Consider the following 23,439-nt stretch of genomic DNA (forward strand, 5'->3'; position numbering starts at 1 on the left):
CTGGAAATCTGCATATTCGCATATATGCATAGCCACCTCTCACTCATATACCTGTTTGTTGACTCACTAGGGAACATAACATCAATACGGTTATTTCGAATATACGCATAGCATTGGTGAAATGCCCAGAATGAAAGCTGTTCTGAAATATCCGTTCCACAACTTTGCTCGTACGGTGGTTGCATTTCTTATTTTTTATTCATTTCCGCTCCTCGTTCTTCTCGTAGGCTCCCCACATTTTTCTTCATTTAACTGCAGGTTTGGTGGATTTTGCCTGGCTCGTTGGGCATACTTCCAGTGCTACCTCAGCTGCCTAGCTCACTGGATCTTGATGCCCTCCCACACTCCCTTGTCCCACACATTGGCCACTGATTTTCCTTCTGGCTGCATCATGGAGACGCAGGGTACATGTACATACATACAGCCTTGCAGCTGAAGACTCGACCAACTTGACAACTCACGCTGTAAGTCCAGGTAGAGATTTCGTGCCGAGTTTCACAGCATTAAGTACCTTCCTTTGAGTCGCGGACAATACGTTTCAAGTCGACCAGAGCCAGCCGTATTGGATCTGGCTGCTCCCGCTGACGGAAAGACATCATCTGGGGGAGCCAGGGATTCCTTGGAGCATTGCTGCCCAAAGCTGCCGCTACGCACTCCGACATAGGCTGATGGGAGAAGTGCCTCTCAATTACTCTTGTTGAGTCGCCCTCTTCCCGCCGAGCCGCCGCGCTGCGGTCGACTTAGCATGAGCGAATATACTGTCAGATGGGTCTGTCCAGTGCCCAACCTGGATTCTGCGGCCTTGACACCCGCTTCCAATCTCACAAGCTTTAAAACAGCCAGAAAGCAATGGAGATGAAGAGAAGAAAGCTTGCGCTGTCCGACCGACTGACCGACTAATTGACTCATTGAAATTGTATCAAAACAGATTCCTTCCCGCTGGCTGGGGATCAGGGCTTGTTTCTCTCCAATATCTTCCAATGAGGTCGAAAGACCAAGCAGGTTGTGCGTCTCAATATAACTTGGAGTCATCTCCTCACCCCTAATCCCTATGCCGGCGCACACCCCCGACTTGCCAGCACATTATCTGGTGCCGTTCCCTCGCTGCAACAAAACCCGCACAGGGTTTTCTTCCCCAACTTCCTCCAGTACCGGCGCTCTACCTACAGCCTGCCAGACTTTTTTCCCCTTCCCATTCTTCCCTCGTTTCTTTTCCTGCAACTCCTCCACCACCTCCACCTCCTTCCCTGTTTCCCTCGGTTGCTCTTAGTCGCCGCCCAGTTCCTTCCCAGAGCCCTCCCTGTAGCGTTGGGAATGTCCTGTGCTGCACGATATATCGCATTCCCCCCCTCGCGCGAAATTATCATGACAACCAACCGAAGCCCTTTATCTTCTCCTCGCTGGAGGTTCATCTTGTGGGTGCTGACGCCTTGAGCCCCTCCCGCCCCTCTCCCCACTATTTTGCTTCCCCCACCACCAATCGACCTCGAATCATTGAGATCGATCGACAAAAGGTCGTCGGCCGGGAAGCTTTTTGGTCGCATTGCCAGCGACTATGCGGCCTACGACACCGGATTTGAAAATCTATCAGAGCGTGGACCCAACGTCACCGCCCCAGACCCCAATCACCGCTTCGCCGGTCTCCAATCGCAAGAACACCCCGAAAGTCAGGGGACTTGCACCCCAACCCCAGCCCAACTCTCACTTCATGTCTCAACGGTCCAACATCCGGCCGCTGGGGAACGGGCCACACTTCAGCTTCACCCGGCCAACCCATCCCGATGAGCTCTCACCCCTGTCGTCCAGCTCGTCTTCCGCCCCCTCCGACTCTAGCTCGTCTGAGAGTGGGAGTGTGAGTTCGGAACAGCCAGAGCCACCACCTCCGCCGCCGCCACCGCCCCGTGTTGCTCCTAGCCGCACTGTCACTCAGGCGACCTTCACCGTGGAGGAGCTGAGCGACTTTGACGATAGCGACGATGATAGGCTTGGCGTTGTTCGGCCCCACACAATCGAAGATGCCGACTCGGAACGGAGTCGGTCACGATCCCGGAATCCTCCGGAAATTGACCGAACCGTCATGTACAAGTTCCAAAACTTGGGTTGCGACGACTCCGACTCGGATGAAACAGATATTGACGAGGACGAATACCAAGAGTTCCTCTTTAAACGCCGCGCTGAGAGACGGCAGAAGCGCATGAGTTCGGGAAGCATTGGAAAGCGGACCATCGCCGAGAGCATTGGGAGCGACACCGACAGGGAGGACCTGAGAGTATTCGTAATGGCCGACCAGGTTGGGTCAAGTGCCCGTCGACTGCGGAGGAAAGTTGGTGACCGCCGGAGTTTGCAATTCACAGATCCCCCACTGCCGAGGATCGACCAAATGGACGAGCCCCCCACGAGCGATGACGACTTTCTGGATGATGACGCCCTCAAGGAACTCCCTTACTACACCCTCGACTATATCACCATGGAGATTGATTCTCCATAGCAACCATACCACGACTTGGCCCCCACGAAACCGGAGCCTGTAACGACGATTACGACACATAAAAAAAAGGATGACATGACGGCGGTGCAGCATCTTGCTGGTGCAGGTGGCATCTTTTATCCAAACCTTGATTCCTTTCACCACCATTTTATTTCTTATTTCTTCCAGTCCTAGCTGTATTTCGACAATGGAAGCATAGCAGGGGGTAAGGGATGGGGACAAGGGACTTCAACAACATTGTCTTGGCCTGTGCCTATCAACAGCTTTTGGAGTGCCTATTGTTGTTGCAAGATCTGCTTCAACCATGGCGTTGGAGTGCGGCAGATGATAAGAGACGATAGGTGACATCAGGGAGTGGGCAGGTGACAGGCGACAGGCGACAGGCAACGGTCCTCACGCTAATTTGAGCACGGCGCTGTACCAATTCCTTTGTCATACTGGATAGACTTGGGTGAGGGTTCATCAAATGGGCTAGGCCATCTCATTGCGCTGGAACGGGTGTATTAGGGCTTACCAATACTTGTTGCTGCACATAGAACTTGGGTATTTAGATAGACAGGATTTCATTATGTTCCTAGCTTAGCCATATGAAGTAGATAGGTAGGGCTCAGCCTACAATGAAGGGGCGGTGTTACTCCTAGAATGTGTTGGCTATGGCATCTGGAGTTGAGGAAAACAGTTGCTCTCCATCCCTTGATCCTCTTATACACATATTGTATGGGGAGGGGTGGGTCTAGATGGTCATGCCCGCTCTGGCCTTCGGCTATTTGATTACCCGATCCAGCCAATTACATAGAGAGACCTAGACGTCAACCTTTAAACACTAAGAACCCAGTGATGTGATGTGATTGTGAAGTCCAACTATTGTCAACCTACCAACTTCCATATTTCTCAACGTTTCATTCAGCTTGGAGCGCATGTACTGCCTGTTCCTCATTTCCAAAGCTATATCCAGTTTGTCCCTAATTTGCCACCTTACCTTTACCTGACCACCCTCACTTTGCCGCGATGAACCAAGCCAGTCCGCAGGGGCAACAGGCCCAAAATAACTCTCAAGCAGCGCAGCTGGCTGCTTCCCAACGGGTGGCACAAGTGACCCTCTACAAGCCTGACCAGATGCGCAGCATTACCTACCTGACGGACGAAGAAAAACTGAAGTACGAGCGGGGCCTGGCTCAGCTGTGGCAGATGCATGATGGATACCCCGCCGGATCGCCCAAGAACAACGAAGCAAAGAAGAAGATCTTGGACTTTGGCAAGATGCTCACATCAAAGATACAACAACGACGGCAATTCCAAATGCAACAGCAGCAGCAAGCGGCCCAACAGCAGAGGCAGGCTGCTGGGCAGCCCCAGGGCAACCCAACAGCACCGGCGGGAGCCACAGGTCAACAAACAATGCAAAGTCCTGGAACAGGCGTCGCTGCGAGTGGAGGGAACGCACCCCAAGCAACCCCTGCGGCAACAGCGGCAACAGTGGCAGGGCCGACAGTGAGCACCAATGCCGGCGTTGGAGCCAGCCAAGCACCTCAGCAAACAAAGGTCCCCGACCATATTGTCAACCACCTGAGCCAGATGAACTTCCATATCCTGGCCCCGGCACAGGCCACCGACAAAGCCAAGTGGGCTGTGGAGATGAGAACGAAATATACACGGGGTCTATTGACGATGGAGTCGACCCGGCAGAATATGGCGAAGTTGGATCAGAGCATCAAGGAGCGGACTGATAAGGGGAATCCACTCTCCCCAGAGGAGCAAAAGAGTGTTGTAGAGAAAAAGGCCCAGTTGCAGAAAGCCTATTCCGACGCCCTCAAGTTTGTGGATAGCATCCGGAAGCAGCTGGCTGCAGCACAGCAGAAGCAACAATCAAATGGGGCAGCCACGACCCAAGGGGCCCAAGGGGCCCAGACAGGGCCTGGAGTGAATCCAAGCAACCCGATGCAGAGTTCAACGGCCACGGTGAATGCCGCGATCGAGGCTGCAAAGAATCAACAACTTGCTGCAGCCGGACGAATGCCAGGTCCTCAGCAAGGACAGCAAGGACAAGGACAACCGGCGCCGGTACAACCTCCCAATTCTCAGGCACAATCACCCCCAGTCTCTCAAGGGTCGATGTCTTCTACCACTCAAGCCCCAGGCCCACAAGGGCAACAAACTACGACTAGGCAGCCTACGACTCAGCAGCAGCCTCGGGTTATAAAAACCGAGCCAGGAACGCAGCCCGCGTCAAATCCAATTCCTACCTTAAACACCTCAATGGCGTCCGCCGCATCTAGTGTCCCTTCCGCAAACACCCCCACTCAAGGTTCTGCGCGCGTGCAGACTCCTCAATCGTCCACCCCAACCAACGGCGCACCACGAGCCCTCTCTCATACGGCCGCCCTTACTCTCGCAAACCAGCGCACTGGTTCAGTATCTATGCCTGGACAGCCAGGGCAAGCCCCAAGTGTTGGAAGTGGCCAAGCCTCTGGAGCCGGAGTCATGAACCCATCGCAGCAGGGCCACCCCCACGCCCATCCGCCTCAGCCCACTGGTCAGACCCTGCAATCTAAGCTGCCCATCCCCAAAATACTCCCCGAGAAAGCCACGCAGATTCCCAACCCAGTCTCCATGACTGGATCCGGACCTGGATACGGTCGACCCACCTACAGCGGCGGAAGCGGCCTTGCCGGAGGCGTCATGGGCCAACCCGCCCTGCCAAAGACGCCCGGCTACCAGCTCGAAGGGGAGGGTGAGCGCGTCCTGAACAAGAAGAAGCTTGACGAGTTGGTGAGACAAGTCTGCGGTGGCACCGCCGAAGGACAGGAGGGTAACTTGTTGGCACCCGAAGTTGAGGAAGTGAGTTGCTGCCCTCTGCCCGCCGTTCCCCCGAAAATTCGTATATCGTACTAATATTAACGTTCAGTCTGTCCTCAACTTGGCCGATTCTTTCGTCGACAACGTTCTACAGACTGCCTGCCGCAACTCCAAAGAGCGTGGCTCGAAGGTTCTCGAGATTCGTGACATCCAACTTGTCCTCGAGCGGACCTACAACATCCGCATTCCAGGTTACTCGAGCGACGAGCTGCGCACCGTACGCAAGGTCCAACCTTCGGCAGCCTGGATCACCAAGATGAGCGCTGTCCAGGCGGCAAAGGTCATGCCAGGCAAAGGGGACCCATAGAGGGTCTCCCTGTTGCTGGCGCGCCCAGCAGCATTTGGGAATTAGAATGGCGTTTAGGCTCGGGACTGGAATTAAGGATCGCCTCAGAGTGAAGTTATTCTGACAATTGCTCAGTATTTTTTCCCCATGGTTGGCTGGAGTTTGGCCCAGGTATGAGCAACCAAGGACGGCATTAGTTATGATTTCCCTTTTCCCCCCGCAGACAGTCGGCAGACGATAGTCTTTACAGGGATTTAATAGAAACGGAGTGCCTTGCAGCTAGCCTGCCCCGTCATGCTGGCATCTTTGTGCAAATGAATTTGCGTATCGACTAAGTCTATTCTAACCTCCCAGGTAATCCTCATTATCCAAGTATGGGCACCACACTAGGTAGGGCAGCAAGGGAGATTGGAGGGAAGTTCTAGGAAAGCATTCTTAGTGGCCAGGACTATCACGAGATGCAGTTGGGAAAAAACATGTGGACATGCACCTGTGGCTTAACGGCACATGAAATGGCAGGGGTGCTGTCGAGAGCGTCGCAAATGCGATTATCTGGGCGAAATTCCATCACCAGGCAAGCAATTGCGGCTGAGTAATGCCCAATTACTCGAAAGTCCAGCTTCCCAAGGCAGCACATGGACAACGTCACAAGCGAACGTCAACAGCACCAGCTAGGCGGGAAGTCTACTGTGTGGAAGATCTATATTTATGGGCTTTGGGGGAACGTGGCACTGTGTCTACGTATCCTAGCTTAGTGTGGTACCTCCCACCCGCAGGGCTTTTCCACGTCAATCCAGGTACACTCTATCCCTCCTGACGCCCCAATACAGCGGTGGGTCCGTGTCCGACACCTGCTAGGTAACAAACGCCCTGGCCGATTCATCAATCTCTGAGCTTCTTCTTGCATCACGTCAAGCAAACAAACCTCAAGAGGAAAACCCTGCCATTTCTACCGGTGATAACAATTTCCCTGCCAGTGCAAGCACGAGCATTTATTTCATTTCGATTTCGATACGGTTTCGGTTTAGTCGACTCCGAGTCTATCCAGCTCATAGGCGTCACCTGGTCCGTTCATTTTGGCCCAGCAAGGAGCGCGCTTCGCGAGTTCGGCTCATATTCTCGTCTTTATCACCCTCATCACCATAACCCGTCCGTCGGGCAGGCACCCTCTGGCCCATCACATCTCACGCAGCCGCCGCGATGCCCGGAAAGACGCCGGATAAGGAACCCGTTGATAACGGTGGCTACCGAGGTGGCAAAGATATCGAGATGAAGGAGAAGGATGAGGCGTCATCGCTCAAGCACAAGGGAAAGAAGCCGGCCAAGGAGGGCGAGGACGAGATGACCGTAGTTGTACCGCCGTCGAAGAGTTCAAAGCAATCGTCTGCTCCTCCGCCCAACGATGCCGACGGGGATGTCGCCATGGAAGACTCGGAGAAGGCTGAGGCAGAGGTCAAGATCGACCCCGTCATCCAGGCAATCAATGGTACGTGTCCGCCTACATCTTCAATATGCACTTCCCGGATACTAACACTCGCCTCGCGCTGCAGACATCAAAACCAACTTTGCCTTGTTAGATCGTGCCGTCGCCCTGTTCGACGCAAGGTTCTCTCTCCGGGCGCTTCGGTCCATCTCTTCCCTTCGTAAACGACTGACACCGGACATCATTGCGCAAGTCATCTCGGAAACATATACCTCGGCCGGAGCACAGGTGGCGAATCAGCTCTTGGCTGCGATCGGGAGGGAAAACGTCCCCCTTGGGCGTCAACCCGGTTCGGAGATGGAGGTGGACAGCGAGGCTAAGAGCCCTGCGAAGAACGGAATCAAGAAGGAGAGCAAGGAGATCATCCCGGAGATCGACGTCTTCCTAGGCATCTTGATCCAGGTCCATCTCTTTGACTCAAAACAGTACCAACAAGGCGCCGAGTTCTCGCAGGAGCTGTCCGATCGAATCCACTCTCTCAACCGCCGAACGCTAGATTCTCTTTCTGCCAAGGTGTACTTCTACTACTCTCTATTCTGTGAGCACATGGCTCCGCTGCCCCCGTCGCCCCAGTCCCCGATCGTCGCTATCCGGCCAACCCTTCTCGCCGCCCTCCGCACCGCCGTCTTGCGCAAGGACATCGACACCCAAGCCGCAGTCATCGTTCTTCTGCTCCGGAACTACCTGTTCACGTCCCATATCGCCCAAGCCGATCTCCTCGTCTCACATACGCAGTTCCCCGAGAATGCGGCCAACAATCAGGTCGCGCGCTTCCTGTACTACCTCGGTCGGATCCGGGCCATTCAGCTGCGCTACACCGAGGCACACGAGCACCTGACAGCGGCAACCCGCAAGGCGCCCAGCAGTGCCTGCGCCCTTGGCTTCAGCCAGACCGCCACCAAGCTTCTGCTCGTGGTGGAGCTGTTGATGGGCGACATTCCCGACCGTGCAACGTTCCGGGAGACCACAATGGAGCAGCCCTTGCACCCGTACTTCCTCCTCGTGCAGGCCGTCCGAGTCGGCAACCTGGAGGACTTTGAGACCACTATTGCGGACCACGCGGACACGTTCCGCCGCGACGGTACCTACACGCTCATCCTCCGCCTGCGCCAGAATGTCATCAAGACGGGCATCCGCATGATGTCGCTCAGCTACAGCCGCATCTCGCTGCGCGACATCTGCATCCGCCTGCACCTGGGATCCGAGGAGAGCGCAGAGTACATTGTGGCCAAGGCTATTCGGGACGGCGTCATCGAGGCCACTCTCGATCGCGAGCGCGGGTTTATGAAGAGCAAGGAGATCGGTGACGTCTACGCCACAAGGGAGCCTGGCGAGGCCTTCCACGACCGTATTCGAGCCTGCTTGGCGTTGCACGATGAGAGCGTGAAGGTATGCCAAGCCCCCTCTTTGCTCGTTCCTTTTCACTTTCGTCTCCTTGGGAAGCAAAAACATGTTTATGCTAACGGGTTGTTCTTCTAATTAGGCCATGCGCTTCCCCATGAACCAACACCGCCTCGAGCTGAAGAATGCCCAGGAAGCAAGAGAACGCGAGCGTGAAATGGCCAAGGAGATACAGGAGGGCGACCTGGATGAGGACGACCTCGGCGGCGAGTTCGAGGGCATGTAATATCTTTTCCCGCGTTTTGGTTTTTCTTCGCCCTTCCGTGTAAACTTTGCAAGACAATCGGGAAGATAAAGGGGGAGCCTCTTTTTATTATTATTTCATCATCTCTGCCCCTTTTCCCGTCTCTGCCCAACCTAGTAATTCTTGCGTGGTCGTGTCTTTTTTCCCTAGATTGGGTGGCGTGGTCTATCATCGCCGGTCTGGAAGGCGAGGACCGCTCTCTCTCTCTCTTTGCGTGTGGCTGGGGACGACCACTCTAGGATAATGGGGAGAGGAATCAAGGGCCGAGATGAGCAAGCTGGCGGCAACCCCAGCAGCGTGGGGCCTCGAAGGAGTGGAAGAAATCGAAGAATGCCGTGTATTAGATATTGTTTTTGTCACATGCATCAAACGACACCAAATATGCTTTTTTTTTGCTCGGTCTTGAATGTAGTTCGTGAATGGGGTAAACTGGACCTCAAGAGGTGGTTTCAGTCAGGTAAAGAGACCTCTTTCTGTGATGTTGCAGGTAGAGAAGCCTTGGAGATGTTGGGTGGCCATCAGTGGGCTGCTTCAGCATGGCGTTGGGTCTACACAGTATATACCGTTTGCCCATTCTCCGTCAGTTCGACATGGCAAGTAATCCAGCTGTAAGCACCATTTGACAACTCATGAAGCGAACATGCAGATGCGATTAATACATGCTGACCGGGACAAAACGTAAAGAGGTGTCTCTTGGTTTTCTATCTTATTCTCCCAGTTCTCCCTCTAAACGACAGCATCTATTCAATCCACACCCAACGCTTAGTATCCATATCCTTTCTATTGAGTAGCCCAGTCAGAGCTCGACCTAAGGACATATATCATGGTATCCTCCAATCTTGTGCCACACCAAGTCCGTCGAGACGGAAGGGTCACCCCGTGGATGGAATCGTGCCCCAACAAGTCAACCCCCTGCAGGGATTGCCACCGACTGGCTTACCATGGTACCACTTCAAGCTCCAGATTCACGACTCTTAACGGGGGTGCCCACGCCCTGTCACGGCGTCTAGATTGGTCACACAATCTGCTGCGCCTACTGCTTGAACGGTGGTCTCCCGTTCCGAGCAGCATACCAGTCATGTTCCCGGCATATCATTTCTGTTCCCAATATCAACACTCTTATCCCAAGAGCCTTTCAATCCGGGACATGTCTCCCCACATCTCCCCGTCGCACATACGCCGTCCCCTCCCCACGCCGGTCGGTCGTCGCACCCCACTCAGACCTCCTCTTCCTAGGACGCCAGTAATCCCCCCGGGGCCGCACCTCCATCCCGGCACCCGTCTCCGACCCGCGACCTCCTCTCGCGCAGTCGTCGTCCGCCCCTTCATCAACCGCACCCTCGTCATCATCGGCCCGCCTCTTCTTGGCCGACCCCGACCTCGACCCGGGCTTGGGGTTCGGATTCGGCTCCGGGTACTGCACGGCGCGGTCCCACGCCGCCAGTGAGCCGTGCGGGCTGCGCAGCCAGGCGCGCAGCTCGTGCAGGAGCAGGCGCGCGCAGTCGCGGCCCAGGAAGTCGGACAGCATGGCCTCGGCCTGGCCCGCGCTGCCCTGCACGTCGACCGTCTTGAGGATCGCGACCGTGTACTCGAGCAGGAACTCGGCGTTGTTGGCGCGTCGCCGCCGCTGCCGCTGGCGGGTCCGCTCGTCCGCCTCCTCGGCGCCACTGTTGCTGTTGCTGTTGTTGCTGCTGTTTTGTGTGGTCGAGGGGTTGTTGTTGTTGCCGCTGCTGCCGCTGCCGGAGGAGAGGAACTCGAAGACTTGTAGCTCGCGCCGGAGCCATTGCCGGGCGCGCGAGACGAGGTGCGGGTCGGAGGCGAAGAGCTCGGGTGTTAGGTCGCGGTATTGGGATAGTCGGTTTGAGCCGACGTGGAGGGAGTATAGTTGGTTGCGGTAGATGTGCCGCCGGCGGAGAATAGCTTCGTCGAGGGTCGGTATCGGGAGCGGGGCGGGGACTGGCTCCCTGCGCGAGCCACCTCCTTGGCCTCGATGGCGGTGTGAACGGTGTCGGCCAAGGAAGTAGTGCTCAAAGGTTCTTTGTGATGACGCGGTGCTCTGCGGGGCCTCAACATTTGACCTGGCGGTTGCTTTTTGCTCGTCTTGCTGGGGAACCTTGTAGACCTTGAAGTCCGTCTCGGTGCCGCCTTCGGAAGCGGAAGCTCCGTATTGTACTTCTCGGATGGCTGCCTTGCACAGCGGGCATGTCGGATGGAGCTGGGCCCAGTTCACAAGGCAAAGGAAGTCAAAGTTGGCGTGGCCACAAGGGTGGGCGGTGCTCGGATCGGAGATCTCGTCCAGGCAAATGACACAGCAGTCAACGCCCTGATTTGGTCGCGAAGTGGAGATTTCGGCGAGTGTGGTTCGGAGAACTTGGGTCTGGATGTCGCCTTTCTCGGCCTCGGACTCCATGGGCGCGTGAGGGTAGTGCAACGGTGCGACAAGGGGAACGTTGGAGTTGTGGAAGAAGGTGGAAAGCCCGATATGGTTACTTTTGCCCCCCGCAAGTGGGGCCGCGCGGAAATGCGGGTCACGTCAGCAAGCTCCCCGCAGACCCGCTCCCGACTTGCACCCTAGCTAGGTACTTACCGCTCCGACGGTCGGCTTGTGACAACCGAAAGGATCACAACGTGTTGTTTACTTTTCTGAGCTAGTACATCTCGAAGCTCCAAGCGTCTGAGTGTTGTTGCTCTCAGAAAGATGGCATCTGCCGGTGCCATCCGCTATGTTGCCGCGTCCAAGAAAAACCCCTTCGGAGCGGTCTACCTTCAATGCCATGTCAAACCGGGCGCTAGCAAATCGCGCGAGGGGGTCACCGCGCTGACAGATGATGCAATCGAGATCTGTGTAGCGGCCCAGGCACGAGAAGGAGAGGCTAATAAGGCTGTCGTCAAGGTTCTCAGCGATGTATGAACCATCCGAAACTCAACCACCGAATGTCTACTGACGCCGCCTGCAAGGCCCTTAATGTTCCCAAATCAGATCTTCAAATCACTCAAGGGCTCAAGTCAAGAGACAAGGTTCTCTCACTTGGGGGGTCATTATTGAAAGATAGCCAGGAGGATGAGTTCATGTCACGAATCGTGGCCCTGCTCGACAAGGCTTCCAAGGATAGCTAACCTCACTCAACCCACGTCGGTTCCGCCGACGTACGGGGATGCCATAATCTCAGTTCCTTGCTATAAGCCAGGCGTGGCACGACTTTTTACAGCACCGACTGTCCGACCCTAGGGGATGAGTCGAGGGCAATCGAAGCACCCATATCCTTTGACCACGCTCATCTCGTTGACGCCGGCGGGTTTGGTCTTGAAGCTCCACCCGGCCAGGGTGTTATTCAGTATAACTGGCTCTTGGTTTACTCGACGCCGCCGCCAAAGACATGCTCCAAAGACGCCAAGCTCAGAGACAACCTGGCCGTAATACACTTCCTGGTATGACACAAGCACGTTGTTTATAACAGGGGGATTGATCTTCCCCATTAGGATGTAATTCGCCCATTTCTCCTGCGGGATGCCGCGCAGAAACGAGGTTATGTCGGTACCATAGACGTTATGACCCCCGCCCTCGAGCGACGGCTTCAAGACGTAACCCTTTGCGGTTTCCTCTCGGATGGCTAGCCTCCTCCCAGCCAACCCATCCTCCGTGGCGTCCATTGCACGGAGGGGCATGGAAACCTCGCGGATTTGCTCAGCCATGTCTGGCTCCACAAACCGTTCTAAGGCGCCGGGCCGAGTGAGCGCCTGCTGGACCTTCTTCAGGCCAGCCAGATGGCCTAGGATCGAGGGGCATTTGACGGCTCTCGACCGCTCCAGCAGCAACCGCGCGTTCACTCCCTGTTCGTCATATTCGCAAGCGTCATAGCCTGCTCGCTGGTAGACTACCGAGATCTCCACGGCCTCACTGGCCCAGGGGGCTCGGTACAGCAGCTCCCTCCCAGGTCCGAGGTGGCAGTGCCGCAGGACCTCGCCGTTGAACTCGACCCTGAATAAGGGTACGGGCGGGTCGCACCCCGACAGGCCATACTCAATCGGTCGCTCGTCGCAGGTATTCGAGTTCCGGGGCTGCACTGTCATGAGCACTGCGGTGAGGGCCCCCTGGATGGGAGGCCCGTAAGCCTTGTGCGCAGCCTCTATCGCTTGCACAACGTCGCGGATGGTATTATTTGGGGGATTACGCCTGTGCGGGCCGGAGGGGTGGATCCATGGGGTCCCCTAGCCGCGAGATACGAATGCATATCTGCGGCGATGTTTCCATGTCCACCCCCGGCGCAGGAGTAGGTGTTGAACTCGACTTGTTTTAGCTGCGAATTCAAGAAGGCGTCTTTCTCTCCTTCTCGCGGCTCTCCTTCTCGCGGAGTCCTTTCCTTGGAGGGGTTGGTTCCGGAGCCTACTGCGCTCCGGTCCTCCTTGGCCAGGCCAGCCGTGCAGGCATGGAGCATATAGTCACTCCTCCAAACACCGCATTCAAGGCTCTGCACCTCGCCCTCGTCCCGCACCCGCTCCCAGATGCTCCATAACTTTGCGACAAACTCGTCGTGCTGACGCAGCTCGGCCAACACTTCCCCGAGCCACTCGGGGTCCCCCGCTACCTGGACATACAGCCTGTTCATGGGCTGCTGGAGACTCAAGGCGTCGTGAAAGAGTGCGCTTGGAAATGGCGTCGGAAAGACGCTCACACCGACGGGGCGGGCAATGGGCACGGGGGAGTCGAGCCTTTCTCTCAATAAGGGGAGGCTAAGGAGTGAACCGTGTGCGAGCTGGTAATCCGCGATCTGGGCTAGAAGAGCCTCGAACTGGTCGTTTGTGAGAGTAGGTGGATCCATGAAGAGATCTTTGTACAGATATACTTGATATGAGTGGATTTCAGGGAGGTATCATGAAGACGATGGCTTCTAAGGAAGTCTGGATGGATCTGGGCCGTGCAGCGTCTCTCATGTCCATCCTAACCGCCAAGCACAGCTAGGATAGGAGTTATGCCTTCAATTCCCACTATTACGACTATATCGCAGGTCATTCTTATGAAAAGAATGAAGAAGAGGTAAAACACAGCTTGATGGTGATATTTCTGCTTTGAGACGCTGCATAAAGGAGACGCGGTTGCTATGCGACGCAAGCGAGACCCCACACGAAAATGATGTCACCGCGTCAATCCACCCACCACATCGCATCATCGTCCGCTCCGTTTCAACCTCAAGCCCAACCGAACATTCTCATTAGGCACCACTGACAGCTCTCCGCCCCCGTTCCAACACACCCAATTCTCCAACGAACCACCCGCAAACATCCCAATGGCAACCCGCGCTCCCCTCCGGCCACTGAGCGCCGCCTTCCGCTCCGCTGTGCGGACCCCCCACCACGCAGCGGCGGCGCGGGGCTTCCGCACGACGGCGGCGGTGCCCATCCGCGTGGGCGACCGGCTGCCGGACCTGGACGTGCTGATGGAGGCCACGCCCGGCAACAGGGTGAACCTGGCGGAGGAGGCCGGGCGCACCAGCGACGCCGTCATCATCGGCGTGCCCGCCGCGTTCTCGGGCGTCTGCTCCGCCAAGCACATCCCCTCGTACATCCGCCACCCCGCCCTCAAGGACTTTGGCCTCGTTGCCGTCGTCTCGGTTAACGACGTGTTTGTGTGAGTTTCCTCTCCACGGCACACAAACCCTGGGTTACAGTGGCGGTTCGGCTGCCTGCTGCGGGCGGCCGGACTACCGGTTGGACAGCGGTGGTTCGGCCTGGTTGGGTCGGCCTAGACCTTGCTGGGAGAATTTCCAGTGATGTGATAGCTGACACCTCACGAACAGTATGAAAGCATGGGGCGAGACTCTGGACCCAGCCAGCGAGACAGGCGTAAGTTTTTGACTTCCTATCGAGAAATAAGGAAGGATGATGCCGTGTCCCTGACCCCGACGTTGGATATGCTCCCCGATCTGGATCGTGGCTCACCGAAGCTCTACAGATCCGGTTCCTCGCCGACCCGAGCGGCGCGTTCACCAAGGCCCTCGACCTGGCCTTTGATGGGGCCGCCATCTTCGGCGGCGACAGGTCGAAGCGGTACGCCATCGTCCTCAGGGACGGCAAGATCGAGTCCATCGCGGTCGAGCCCGACAATACGGGGACTAGCGTCTCCATGGCGGACCAGGTCCTCGGTGCCGCCAAGAAGGCTGACTGGAATGCCTGAGGGCAGGGACTGGAGAGGCTGCGAGAGCTTCCTTTACTAGGTGTGGAGGAGAGAGAGGAGCTTGGTACATCTATATGTTTGCATCCTTGTTTATACGGTATCTGGATACCGTTTGATAGGATATTTACCGTGCGGGTTGCTTAAAGTGTGTGCTATGTATGATTGATTCTAAGGCGGGTTGCAAAAGAGCATCACTCCATGAAAAGCGACAGGGCAACAGTAGTAAAAGCAGAGGGAGAGATGTTACTTTCCCAACGATTTGACGCCAAATAGCGCATTGACTCTGATGATTCCTAAACTCGAGTAATCTTGCTACCCTTTTTATCTAGCTTGGCATCATTTTGTGCCTGCGCATTGAGCTGGATGGCCTCCTTCAGCTTCATCATAACCTCGGGCTGGTTACTGAATGCTCTTTGAAGGATATCATCCAGTTCCTTCTCAACCTTGGCCAGGCTCTTCGCACCCAGTCTCCCTGTCTGAGCATCGTTGACAAAGGTCCCCCACCGTTGTGTGAAGGAGTAGATGGACTGCCGTAGCAACTCATCCAGTTGCTCGCTCGCATCTTGCTGCTCAAGGTTGCTGTTTCCCCTGGCGTTGGTCGAAGGGATGCGCGCGGGGGACGTAGATGTAGCACGGGACCAGAGAGAAGAACCGGGAATATAACTGCTGAAGCTGGACAAAATCCCCATCAGGTTCTGCGGGCTGAGAGTCTCCCAGATCTGGCCAAAGTGCTGCATTCCGGGAGCCTGGTTGCGCACATCACCAATCTCGAGCGACACGAGCTCGTTCTTCAGGATGAGCAAGTTCTTGATCATGAACAAGTCTGGATCGGTACCATTCTTGCTCGCCTTGATACGTGCCTCGGCCCGACGTAGAGCTGCAACCGACTCGGTGACGATCTTGAAGACGACCGGGCTGCTGCGTTGCTGTTACACACAGAGGCATACTGTTAGCTGGCCCGAGTTTAGTCCCCCCGGAGATAGTGCCAGCTAGATGTACTTACGCATCGCTCTTTTGGCATGGATTGGTCGAAAAGAACTAGGAGCTCAAGCGCCCGCTTGACCGGCGGGTACGCATTGGAAGATGCGACGCCACTCGTCACAGGGCCGATTGTAAGGGTATCAGGGTTGACAGGAGGCCGCGAGATGGACTTTGCTATCTCGGCTTCGAATGCAGCGTCGGTGAACACCCACAGATGCTCAGTGAGGAGCCTGGCGGTCAGTTCTCGACAATGCGCTGCGAATCCTGTCTGCTCCTCGTCATATTCGAGGAGGAGATATTCGTTCATCGCCCATCCCACCACGCTGCATATTGTCTGCAGGTCACTGGGTTGTAGAACCGCCTGGAGGTTGGTTGCTAGAGGAACGACGTTGATGGCGTTGACAAGCGATCTATGGTAGGACTTCAGCACCGTGTAAAGCGAATTTGGATCCGTGCTGTACTGTGGGTCGATGGCGAAGATCCTTGTGAAGAGAGAAGCTTCACTATATGAGCGTTCAAAGCATTGCTTGACAAAGTTCCTAGATGCTGTTTCGGCAGAGGTGCTTTTGACTTCAGTCCTGAACGCATCCAACTCTTGTTGGATGAGTGGCCGCAGATCCCGATCTCGGACGGCCAGATAGGCCTGGAAGAGACTCTTCACGGTATTTGAGTAGATATCGAAGACGGGCCCTTCTTTCGCGTTGCCGAACTGGTCGTAAGCACTCAGAACCACCTTCTGAATGTTTGGTATCAGAGAATAAGACGCGGTTATCAACTCCTCAAAGCGGCCATATGCGAGGGCATGCCGGGCCGACTCTGATTGGGACGCGGCAATCTTTGCCGATATCTCGCTCGATGCCTTCTCTAGCCGCGCTGCAAATCCGACTTCGAGGAGATGGAGGGCCTTTGTCATCAAGGACTGATAGCGCGCCAGGTACGACTCGGCATCTCTATACGTGGGCTGCAATGCGTTAGTCGGAAGGGGTGCGACAAAAGCCAGGCACAAGATACAAGAGAGTAGTAATGGCCATATCCATGGTCTGAAGGCCGGAAGGTCTTACGTTTTTCATCATGAATACTATGCATGAGTCCAAGTCATCCAAAATCTCGCCAAACGGATCGCCATCTACCAGACGGCTTGCTCCAGGGGCATTGAGTCGCCTGGAAACGTTATCAAGGTAGGTATAGTAGTGTAAATCGGTGCCGACTTCGTCTGCAAGTGCCTGCAGTCGCTTCTGCTCCGATAGCAAGTCGTCGCACTGCGATTGGAACGAGGTGGTCTGGTCCTCGACTGAACGGAAGGACTCGGACAGGGACGCCAGGACCGTCAAGGCACTGTTTGTGTCCTCGATGAGGGTTTCGAGGTGCCTCTCTGTCATGGCTAGCTGGTCGTGGTAGAGCCTTATTTTCGATCAGCAGGGGCGCATCAGTACAATGTCGCCGAACACGTACAGGTATTCCTGCTGCCTCGCCTCCAGCAGCTCGTCGTTCAATGGGCCAAGGAGAGATTCGTCGTCAAGGCGGCTAGAGGCTTCGGGCTGGACGACGTCCAGTGCATCCCACCCGTAGTCTTTCCTCCTCTTCTTCCGCCCATTCTTCGACCCGTCCTCGGATAATTGTGCTTGCACAATGTCGTAGAAGCTCGAGTATGACTTTGCGCGCCGAGCTATTGTGGGATCAGGAGGGGAGTTGGAGTCCGATTCGACTTCATATAAGTCGTCCAATGGTTCCGCATTGTTGGAGACTTCGGCAGTACCCTGTGGCGCGACTTGGTCAGTTCTGTTCTGCGGATTTTGAGATTCCGGTCTTGTCCTTACGTTTGGTTGTTGTAAGAGAGATTCCTTGCGTCTGTGGCTGGTATTTTGCGAGGGGCCTCGTTTAGGCTGTACATCTGGTACGTAGCTGTACCAGGAGTCTTCATACATCTTTTGGCGTAACTCGACCGGCCGAGATGTTAGTGCCCTGCGCTTTGGAAACGATGGTGCGAACTCGCAGCCTCGAACCTTGAACGTGGTGTAGCTACCTAGTTAGCTGGCGGGTGGGTGGGAAGAAGCCGCCCCTCAATGGTTGGTCAACTTTCCACATGTGGGGAACCTACCGGCAGCTAGTGCACAGACCTCAGGTGCTGGACACCGGGATGCCAATGGGAGAGGAAGAATTCATGATTACGAATTGCGTTGTCCATGACCTCACTTCCCCAGGTGTAAGGCAGAGGAATAGATCCCGAATTGATACCCAAAGGATGCCCGAATCCTCCCTCGACAAGCCAATCTACACGCATACCAATCTGTCTCCTATTAAACCCCCTTCTCCCACCTACGATGTCGAGCTTGGCTGCAGGGAGCAGTGCCCTCCGACCGAGATTTCTCTCTTCGGCAGCCAGGGGATCCCGTCATCCTTTGACCAGGCAGCATGTGAGGTATGCGAGTTCGACAAAGCCACCCAATAAATCAGCCGGCCGCTGGCTCGGACTGCTGGCAGTCGGAATTGCCTCTGGAACGGCCGTCTATGCGTATCCGCGCATCTTTAAGGAAGAACCTGTGGCGCCGCGACATGTGGATGTCGAGTTCGAGACGCCGAGGAAACAGCCCACATCGAAGGAGGACAACCGAGACCTAATCAGCCCGCAGCATCTCCAGGTCAAGAAGAGCTGGGAGCATCCGGGGGTCTACGCTTGGGGATCCAACGCCGGGAAAGTCGCTGCGCCCGATTCCAACGAACCCGTTATCAAGAACCCGCGGCGGATATCGTACTTTGACGGACAGCTACTTCGAGATCTGAAACTGGACCAGAAATTTGGCGCGGCGGTAACAGAAAATGGAGACCTGGTTCAATGGGGAGCTGGCTTCTCGAAGACCATTGCATCCCCCATCGTCACACTGAAGGGCAAGGACCTTGTCAAGCTTTCCCTGTCAAAAGACCGTATTATTGCTCTATCGTCGAGCGGCTCGGTCTACTCGGTTCCCATTGCCGCTGCAGACCAGGAGAGTGGAGAAAAACCGCCGAGTAGCTCTTGGATTCCATTCTGGTCCACCCCTTCCGCCATCAGCTATAGAACTCTGAAGCCAGAGAATCTCGGATGGAGCGAGAAGGTCACCGACATTAGCAGTGGGCTAGAGCATTGCCTGCTGCTTACATCAAAAGGGCGCGTATTCTCGGCCGCCTCAAGCTCTGAGGACTTCCCATCCAGGGGGCAGCTGGGAATCCCCGGACTTAGCTGGGCGACAAGACCACAGGAGGTTCCTTATGACCAGCCCCACGAGATTACCACCCTCCGCGGCGTTGATGTGGCGCAGATAGCTGCCGGCGACTTCCATTCTCTGGTTCTCGACAAGCTAGGCAGTGTCTTCTCATTTGGAGACAACTCAGCCGGTCAGCTCGGCTTCGAGCCCCAGCCAGAGTCTCCCCACATCAATGTGCCGTCGCCACTGTCGTTCAAAGATCTCTACAGCGGAACAGCTATGATTCCTCGTGTGACGTCGATTGCCGCCGGTGGCCTCAACTCCTACTTCACCGTGGACGCTGCCAAGACCACGAACCGGGGCAACACGGCCGACTCACCACCGCGCTCTGGGCCCGCCAATATTGTTGCCGATACATGGGCTTGCGGAGAGGGGCTCCACGGCGGCCTCGGCACCGGCAAGTGGACGCACATCTCTAGCGAGCCGACCAAGGTCAAGGCGCTCTCGAACCTCTCCGAGTTTGACGAGAAGCGCAACCAGCTCGTCCCCATCAAGCTATCCAGCCTCTCGGTAGGTAGCACGCACGCGTGCGCCGTTCTGGGCAACGAGACCAACACGGCCGCGTCGCGACAGCGGTCGGACAACGCCACCAATTGGGGCCTCGACGTCGTGTGGTGGGGGGGCAACGAGTTCTACCAGCTCGGCACGGGCAAGAGGAACAACCTCAGCACGCCGACTTACATCGGCCCGCTGGACGGCGAGGAAGGCGATGCGAAGAGGTCGATCAAGGGCGATGTGAATCGCTTCCAGATTGCCCCCAGGACAACTGTGCGTCTGGGCGAGGGTGGAAAGGGCAGGAAGGCTAGCGTCGAGCAGAGGGTGGAATGTGGCAGGTATGTCACGGCCGTATACTCGGCAACCTAAGAGGGTGGCTCGTTCTGCCTATTCGGCTACGGTTAGGTCAGGCGATAACTGCTCCTTTGTGATGCCACTAGTGGTTGGTTGCAGTCTACACAGGAGTCCTTGTTTTGATATTCGTCTGATGGGAAGTTTGACGAGGTGGGCGTTTCCCGGGAAAACGGGTAAGGATCTATTGGACAGGCAAAGATGACATATACATGTCCTGTCCGTGTATTGTATGTACCATAGGTATGTAGGCACATCAGATACCCTCCACTCAAGAAGCTGCATCAACATGATCTCGTTGCGAAGATAACCATGTTAACCAACATGGGTTATACTAGCATGTGCCATCGCGACTACAGTAGTTGCACACTTTCATCCAAACGAAGAGGAACAGCCAAGAAGATTGGCAAAGTTGCCCGGGCCATCTTCACGGCGCAAGGCGTTTTTCTTTTCGTACTGTACAGGATTTTCAAGACAAGTCAAGCAGATATCCATCCGTCTTGATCGACTGCATTTGGTTTGGTACCGTCCCAATCTTCCTGTCTCCATACACACTTGCCAAGTCTAGGCATCCAACAGCTTCTTGATGAACGCCAACGCCTGCTGGCCGTATTTGTTGACATACTGTTGGTGCGAGTTCGCATCGTTTCCATTGCAGCAGTACCGGTCCGTAGAGTCGCAGTACGACTGGAGGATGGTCGGGTCGGCAGGAGTGCACTTGAAGCCTCCTTGGCGGGCCGCAAACTGTTTTCCTTGTCAGTTTTGGAAAGGGGGCACAGAGACAGGGGAGGGAGAGGGGGAACTCACTCCTCCGGCAGTGCAAGTGCCAACGTTGTAGGGAAGGCCGGCGATGTTGTGCGGGTCGCCCATGAAGATGCCGGCCTTGACTGCGGCGAGGGCGTTACCGGTGAGGGTTGTACCCGCACCGCCGCAGAGGGCATTGTCCATGATCTGGCCGCCCTGAGGTTCGAATGCGTGTCAGTACCCGTACTAATCCTCGAACCTCGCCTCGAAAAGGAGAGCGTGGGGCGCGTATGTGTGACTGGACTTACCTGTGAATACCCGATGAGCACGATCTTGGTGTCGGGGCATTTGGTGTGGAAGTCTGTCACGGCCTTGACCACGGCGGCTGTGCCCTGGTTCGCCGAGTCGTCGTAGCTGACTCCGCCGCACTGGCCCTGGCCTCCGCACGCCGGGTATGTGATGGCCTCGGCCGTGGCGCCGGGGTAGGCCTGGGTCACCATGTTGACGAGGCCCTGGGAAGTGCCGTAGCCCGCCGGGGCCGTCGTCTCCCGTGCCCCAAAGACGTGGACTCCCGGGCAGGACTGGCGCTCCCCAAGCTCCACGGGACTGGAGCTGGCGAGGCTGGCGAGGAGGGGAATCACCGCTGAGGCCTTCATGGTGGAAATGTGCGGTTACCTGTGGTGGCTTGGTGGGTAGGAATGATGCTCAAGGTGATAGTAGTCCTGGGTAGTAGAGGGAGAACTGGAGTCGGGAGTCGGGAGTCTAGCTCTAGATATACGACCGAGCACCAGGGTACGGGCTATGGAGGACTACTGCGTACACACATCGCACCTGTAACTATCTGCACCGATTCGGGCGAAAGGCTAAGCTTGAGGGTGAGAAGGATCTGTTTGGAGATCCACCCAACCAGGAAATCCCATTCCTCCGAATCCCCAAATCTCTATATTCAGATAGGCTGAACTACTTTCGATCCAAGATCTCGGAAATCAATACTTTTATATGATACAGATTCGTGGCTAAATGTCCACGTAGGGGATCCCTCATTTATGCTAAACTCCCAACTCAACTTTAGGTTTGTATGCTTGCCTGGGCTCTATGCATCTGCTATCTAGATCAACTAGATCGACATGCCCCTTACTCTCTGTATGGGTTTCCGAAAGGGGTAGTGTGCCCTTGCACTTGCACCAGTCCTGCAGGGATCCATCACTGGTGATGAAGTCATCAAGGGCTCCCAGGCGAATGAGCGGACCCCGACTGCCGTGGTGGAGTATAAGTGTTTTCCGATGACGGACCCGGAACGCCCCACACCAGCCGGGGTTACACGGCGGGGAATTACCCGTCCCGGCGCAGCTACGCCGACCTGGTGGTCGGAGTGGGGCTCCAAAAGGCTCGTCATTACCTATACTTGTGTTTTCCCGTGTCCTTCCGGGCGGCGAAATTCTGGTTATGACCGGCAGACAACGCGGCGACGTGGCCTCCTTGCCGGCGCCCCGCGTAAGCACGACCCTGGTCAGAAGGGGGGGGGGGGGGGGGGGGTTCCTCCAAAAACGACCTAGTTCTTGAAGTTGCTGTGCCGCGATCCGGGAATCCTTCAGGATTCCCTAGCCGCCCCCCTAGCCGCCCCCCCCAAATAACTATCTGGGCTTTTCATCGCACTTTTGTCTTTTGTCAAGCCACCCAGCTCAGCTCAGCGTAAACAAAATTAGCGTTCGAGATGGCCGGCATTGGGACTGTTTCCATCACCATCGCGTGTCTCTTAGTTGGCATTGCGCATGGACACGTCGTCATAACCTATCCCGGCTGGAGAGGCAACAACCTCATCGTCAACGATGAATTCCCCTACGGGATGCAGCGTTCATATCCGTGTATGTCCAAGGCGGCTTCCGAGACAATTGACGCATGTTGTTGGCATATGCTAAAGGACCAAACCTCTAGGTGGTGGCCTATCCGCCACACAAAACCGCACCGCGTGGCCAATCACCAATGGCGCGCTCGCGATGCAGCCGGGCTGGTTTGCAGGGCACGCCACGGCCCTCATGTACATCAACCTCGGCCTCGGCTCGGAGCCCGACACCTACTCGCCCATGGTGCCCATGTTCCGGCTCACCGGCCCAAGCGACAATCCGTATCCCGGCACCGTCTGCCTTCCCCAAGTATCCCCCCCGCAAGGGGTGGTGCCCAAGAATGGCGACCTCGCGACGATCCAGGTGGTGCAGACCTTGAAGTCCGGGGCTTCGCTCTATTCTGTGAGTGCCTAGCGAGAAACCCTCGATTAGGGCGTCCCGTCGCGTCGCGTCGCGTCGCTCAATGCTCCCACTCCTACGCCGCACCCTGGGACACGGACAGCTAACGCAAGCATCAACTAGTGCGCGGACATCGTCTTCACGGACGACCCGTCGAAGCTACCACCTGTCAGCGCGGACAACTGCTTCAACTCGACCACTATCCATGCCGAAGCTGTCCAGGTTGTGGGCTCTTCAGATGTGATGTCGTGTACAAGAAGCGAGACGCCACAACCCACTGGTGATGTATCTGGAACCGCGAGCACCACGTCAAACAGGAGATTATTCCCATCACAGACGGCAACTAGTGAGAAGAGTAGCGCCGCCAGGGGCATTTCTGGCCTCTCGGCTCTGCTGAGCTTCTTGCCCTTCATTTAGACGCCTCGGAAGGTTGGCAAAACCTACCAGATGGGA

At 56.0% G+C, this 23,439-nt stretch overlaps 11 protein-coding genes across 11 annotated transcripts; 7 read left to right on the forward strand and 4 right to left on the reverse strand.

The window, feature by feature from the left end:
* The first annotated feature begins 1,293 nt into the window (after positions 1-1,293).
* Positions 1,294-2,637, forward strand: QBC33DRAFT_100824 (uncharacterized protein). The gene has a single exon (XM_060421836.1). The coding sequence runs from the start codon at positions 1,556-1,558 to the stop codon at positions 2,486-2,488; it is 933 nt and encodes a 310-aa protein (XP_060282672.1). The 5' UTR covers positions 1,294-1,555; the 3' UTR covers positions 2,489-2,637.
* A 690-nt stretch (positions 2,638-3,327) lies between these two features.
* QBC33DRAFT_541137 (transcription initiation factor TFIID subunit A-domain-containing protein) lies at positions 3,328-6,076 on the forward strand. The gene is made up of 2 exons (XM_060428132.1): positions 3,328-5,326; positions 5,394-6,076. The coding sequence occupies exons 1-2, from the start codon at positions 3,497-3,499 to the stop codon at positions 5,649-5,651; spliced, it is 2,088 nt and encodes a 695-aa protein (XP_060282673.1). The 5' UTR covers positions 3,328-3,496; the 3' UTR covers positions 5,652-6,076.
* Positions 6,077-6,639: 563 nt separating this feature from the next.
* Positions 6,640-8,871, forward strand: QBC33DRAFT_100861 (putative 26s proteasome non-atpase regulatory subunit 3 protein). The gene is made up of 3 exons (XM_060421838.1): positions 6,640-7,116; positions 7,181-8,502; positions 8,597-8,871. Exons 1-3 carry the CDS (start codon positions 6,831-6,833, stop codon positions 8,738-8,740), a joined length of 1,752 nt encoding a protein of 583 aa, XP_060282674.1. The 5' UTR covers positions 6,640-6,830; the 3' UTR covers positions 8,741-8,871.
* A 1,022-nt stretch (positions 8,872-9,893) lies between these two features.
* On the reverse strand, positions 9,894-11,168 carry QBC33DRAFT_453119 (uncharacterized protein; the record flags this gene model as incomplete). The annotated part of the gene is made up of 1 exon (XM_060424668.1): positions 9,894-11,168. One exon carries the CDS (start codon positions 11,166-11,168, stop codon positions 9,894-9,896), a length of 1,275 nt encoding a protein of 424 aa, XP_060282675.1.
* Positions 11,169-11,224: 56 nt separating this feature from the next.
* On the forward strand, positions 11,225-11,929 carry QBC33DRAFT_100846 (uncharacterized protein). Its single transcript, XM_060421837.1, has 2 exons — positions 11,225-11,663; positions 11,717-11,929. Exons 1-2 carry the CDS (start codon positions 11,457-11,459, stop codon positions 11,873-11,875), a joined length of 366 nt encoding a protein of 121 aa, XP_060282676.1. The 5' UTR covers positions 11,225-11,456; the 3' UTR covers positions 11,876-11,929.
* Positions 11,930-11,983: 54 nt separating this feature from the next.
* Positions 11,984-13,880, reverse strand: QBC33DRAFT_588607 (uncharacterized protein; the record flags this gene model as incomplete). Its single annotated transcript, XM_060431551.1, has 2 exons — positions 12,983-13,880; positions 11,984-12,932 (listed from the first exon to the last, which is right to left on the reverse strand). The coding sequence occupies exons 1-2, from the start codon at positions 13,576-13,578 to the stop codon at positions 11,984-11,986; spliced, it is 1,545 nt and encodes a 514-aa protein (XP_060282677.1). The 5' UTR covers positions 13,579-13,880.
* Positions 13,881-13,936: 56 nt separating this feature from the next.
* Positions 13,937-15,349, forward strand: QBC33DRAFT_541146 (peroxiredoxin-5, mitochondrial). The gene is made up of 3 exons (XM_060428133.1): positions 13,937-14,384; positions 14,554-14,599; positions 14,709-15,349. The coding sequence occupies exons 1-3, from the start codon at positions 14,044-14,046 to the stop codon at positions 14,928-14,930; spliced, it is 609 nt and encodes a 202-aa protein (XP_060282678.1). The 5' UTR covers positions 13,937-14,043; the 3' UTR covers positions 14,931-15,349.
* On the reverse strand, positions 14,986-17,943 carry QBC33DRAFT_541148 (Sec34-like family-domain-containing protein). Its single transcript, XM_060428134.1, has 5 exons — positions 17,729-17,943; positions 17,364-17,668; positions 16,973-17,312; positions 15,934-16,872; positions 14,986-15,856 (listed from the first exon to the last, which is right to left on the reverse strand). Exons 1-5 carry the CDS (start codon positions 17,834-17,836, stop codon positions 15,224-15,226), a joined length of 2,325 nt encoding a protein of 774 aa, XP_060282679.1. The 5' UTR covers positions 17,837-17,943; the 3' UTR covers positions 14,986-15,223.
* A 90-nt stretch (positions 17,944-18,033) lies between these two features.
* Positions 18,034-20,114, forward strand: QBC33DRAFT_100972 (regulator of chromosome condensation 1/beta-lactamase-inhibitor protein II). The gene has a single exon (XM_060421839.1). The coding sequence runs from the start codon at positions 18,233-18,235 to the stop codon at positions 20,015-20,017; it is 1,785 nt and encodes a 594-aa protein (XP_060282680.1). The 5' UTR covers positions 18,034-18,232; the 3' UTR covers positions 20,018-20,114.
* A 449-nt stretch (positions 20,115-20,563) lies between these two features.
* On the reverse strand, positions 20,564-21,726 carry QBC33DRAFT_588609 (Acetylxylan esterase; the record flags this gene model as incomplete). Its single annotated transcript, XM_060431552.1, has 3 exons — positions 21,052-21,726; positions 20,807-20,959; positions 20,564-20,743 (listed from the first exon to the last, which is right to left on the reverse strand). The coding sequence occupies exons 1-3, from the start codon at positions 21,397-21,399 to the stop codon at positions 20,564-20,566; spliced, it is 681 nt and encodes a 226-aa protein (XP_060282681.1). The 5' UTR covers positions 21,400-21,726.
* A 556-nt stretch (positions 21,727-22,282) lies between these two features.
* On the forward strand, positions 22,283-23,403 carry QBC33DRAFT_611681 (uncharacterized protein; the record flags this gene model as incomplete). Its single annotated transcript, XM_060432457.1, has 4 exons — positions 22,283-22,608; positions 22,679-22,989; positions 23,110-23,211; positions 23,323-23,403. Exons 1-4 carry the CDS (start codon positions 22,458-22,460, stop codon positions 23,401-23,403), a joined length of 645 nt encoding a protein of 214 aa, XP_060282682.1. The 5' UTR covers positions 22,283-22,457.
* Positions 23,404-23,439: the final 36 nt, after the last annotated feature.

Source organism: Phialemonium atrogriseum, assembly GCF_030411735.1.
Source record: "Phialemonium atrogriseum strain 8032-3 unplaced genomic scaffold QBC33scaffold_15, whole genome shotgun sequence".
Lineage (NCBI taxonomy): Eukaryota > Fungi > Ascomycota > Sordariomycetes > Cephalothecales > Cephalothecaceae > Phialemonium > Phialemonium atrogriseum.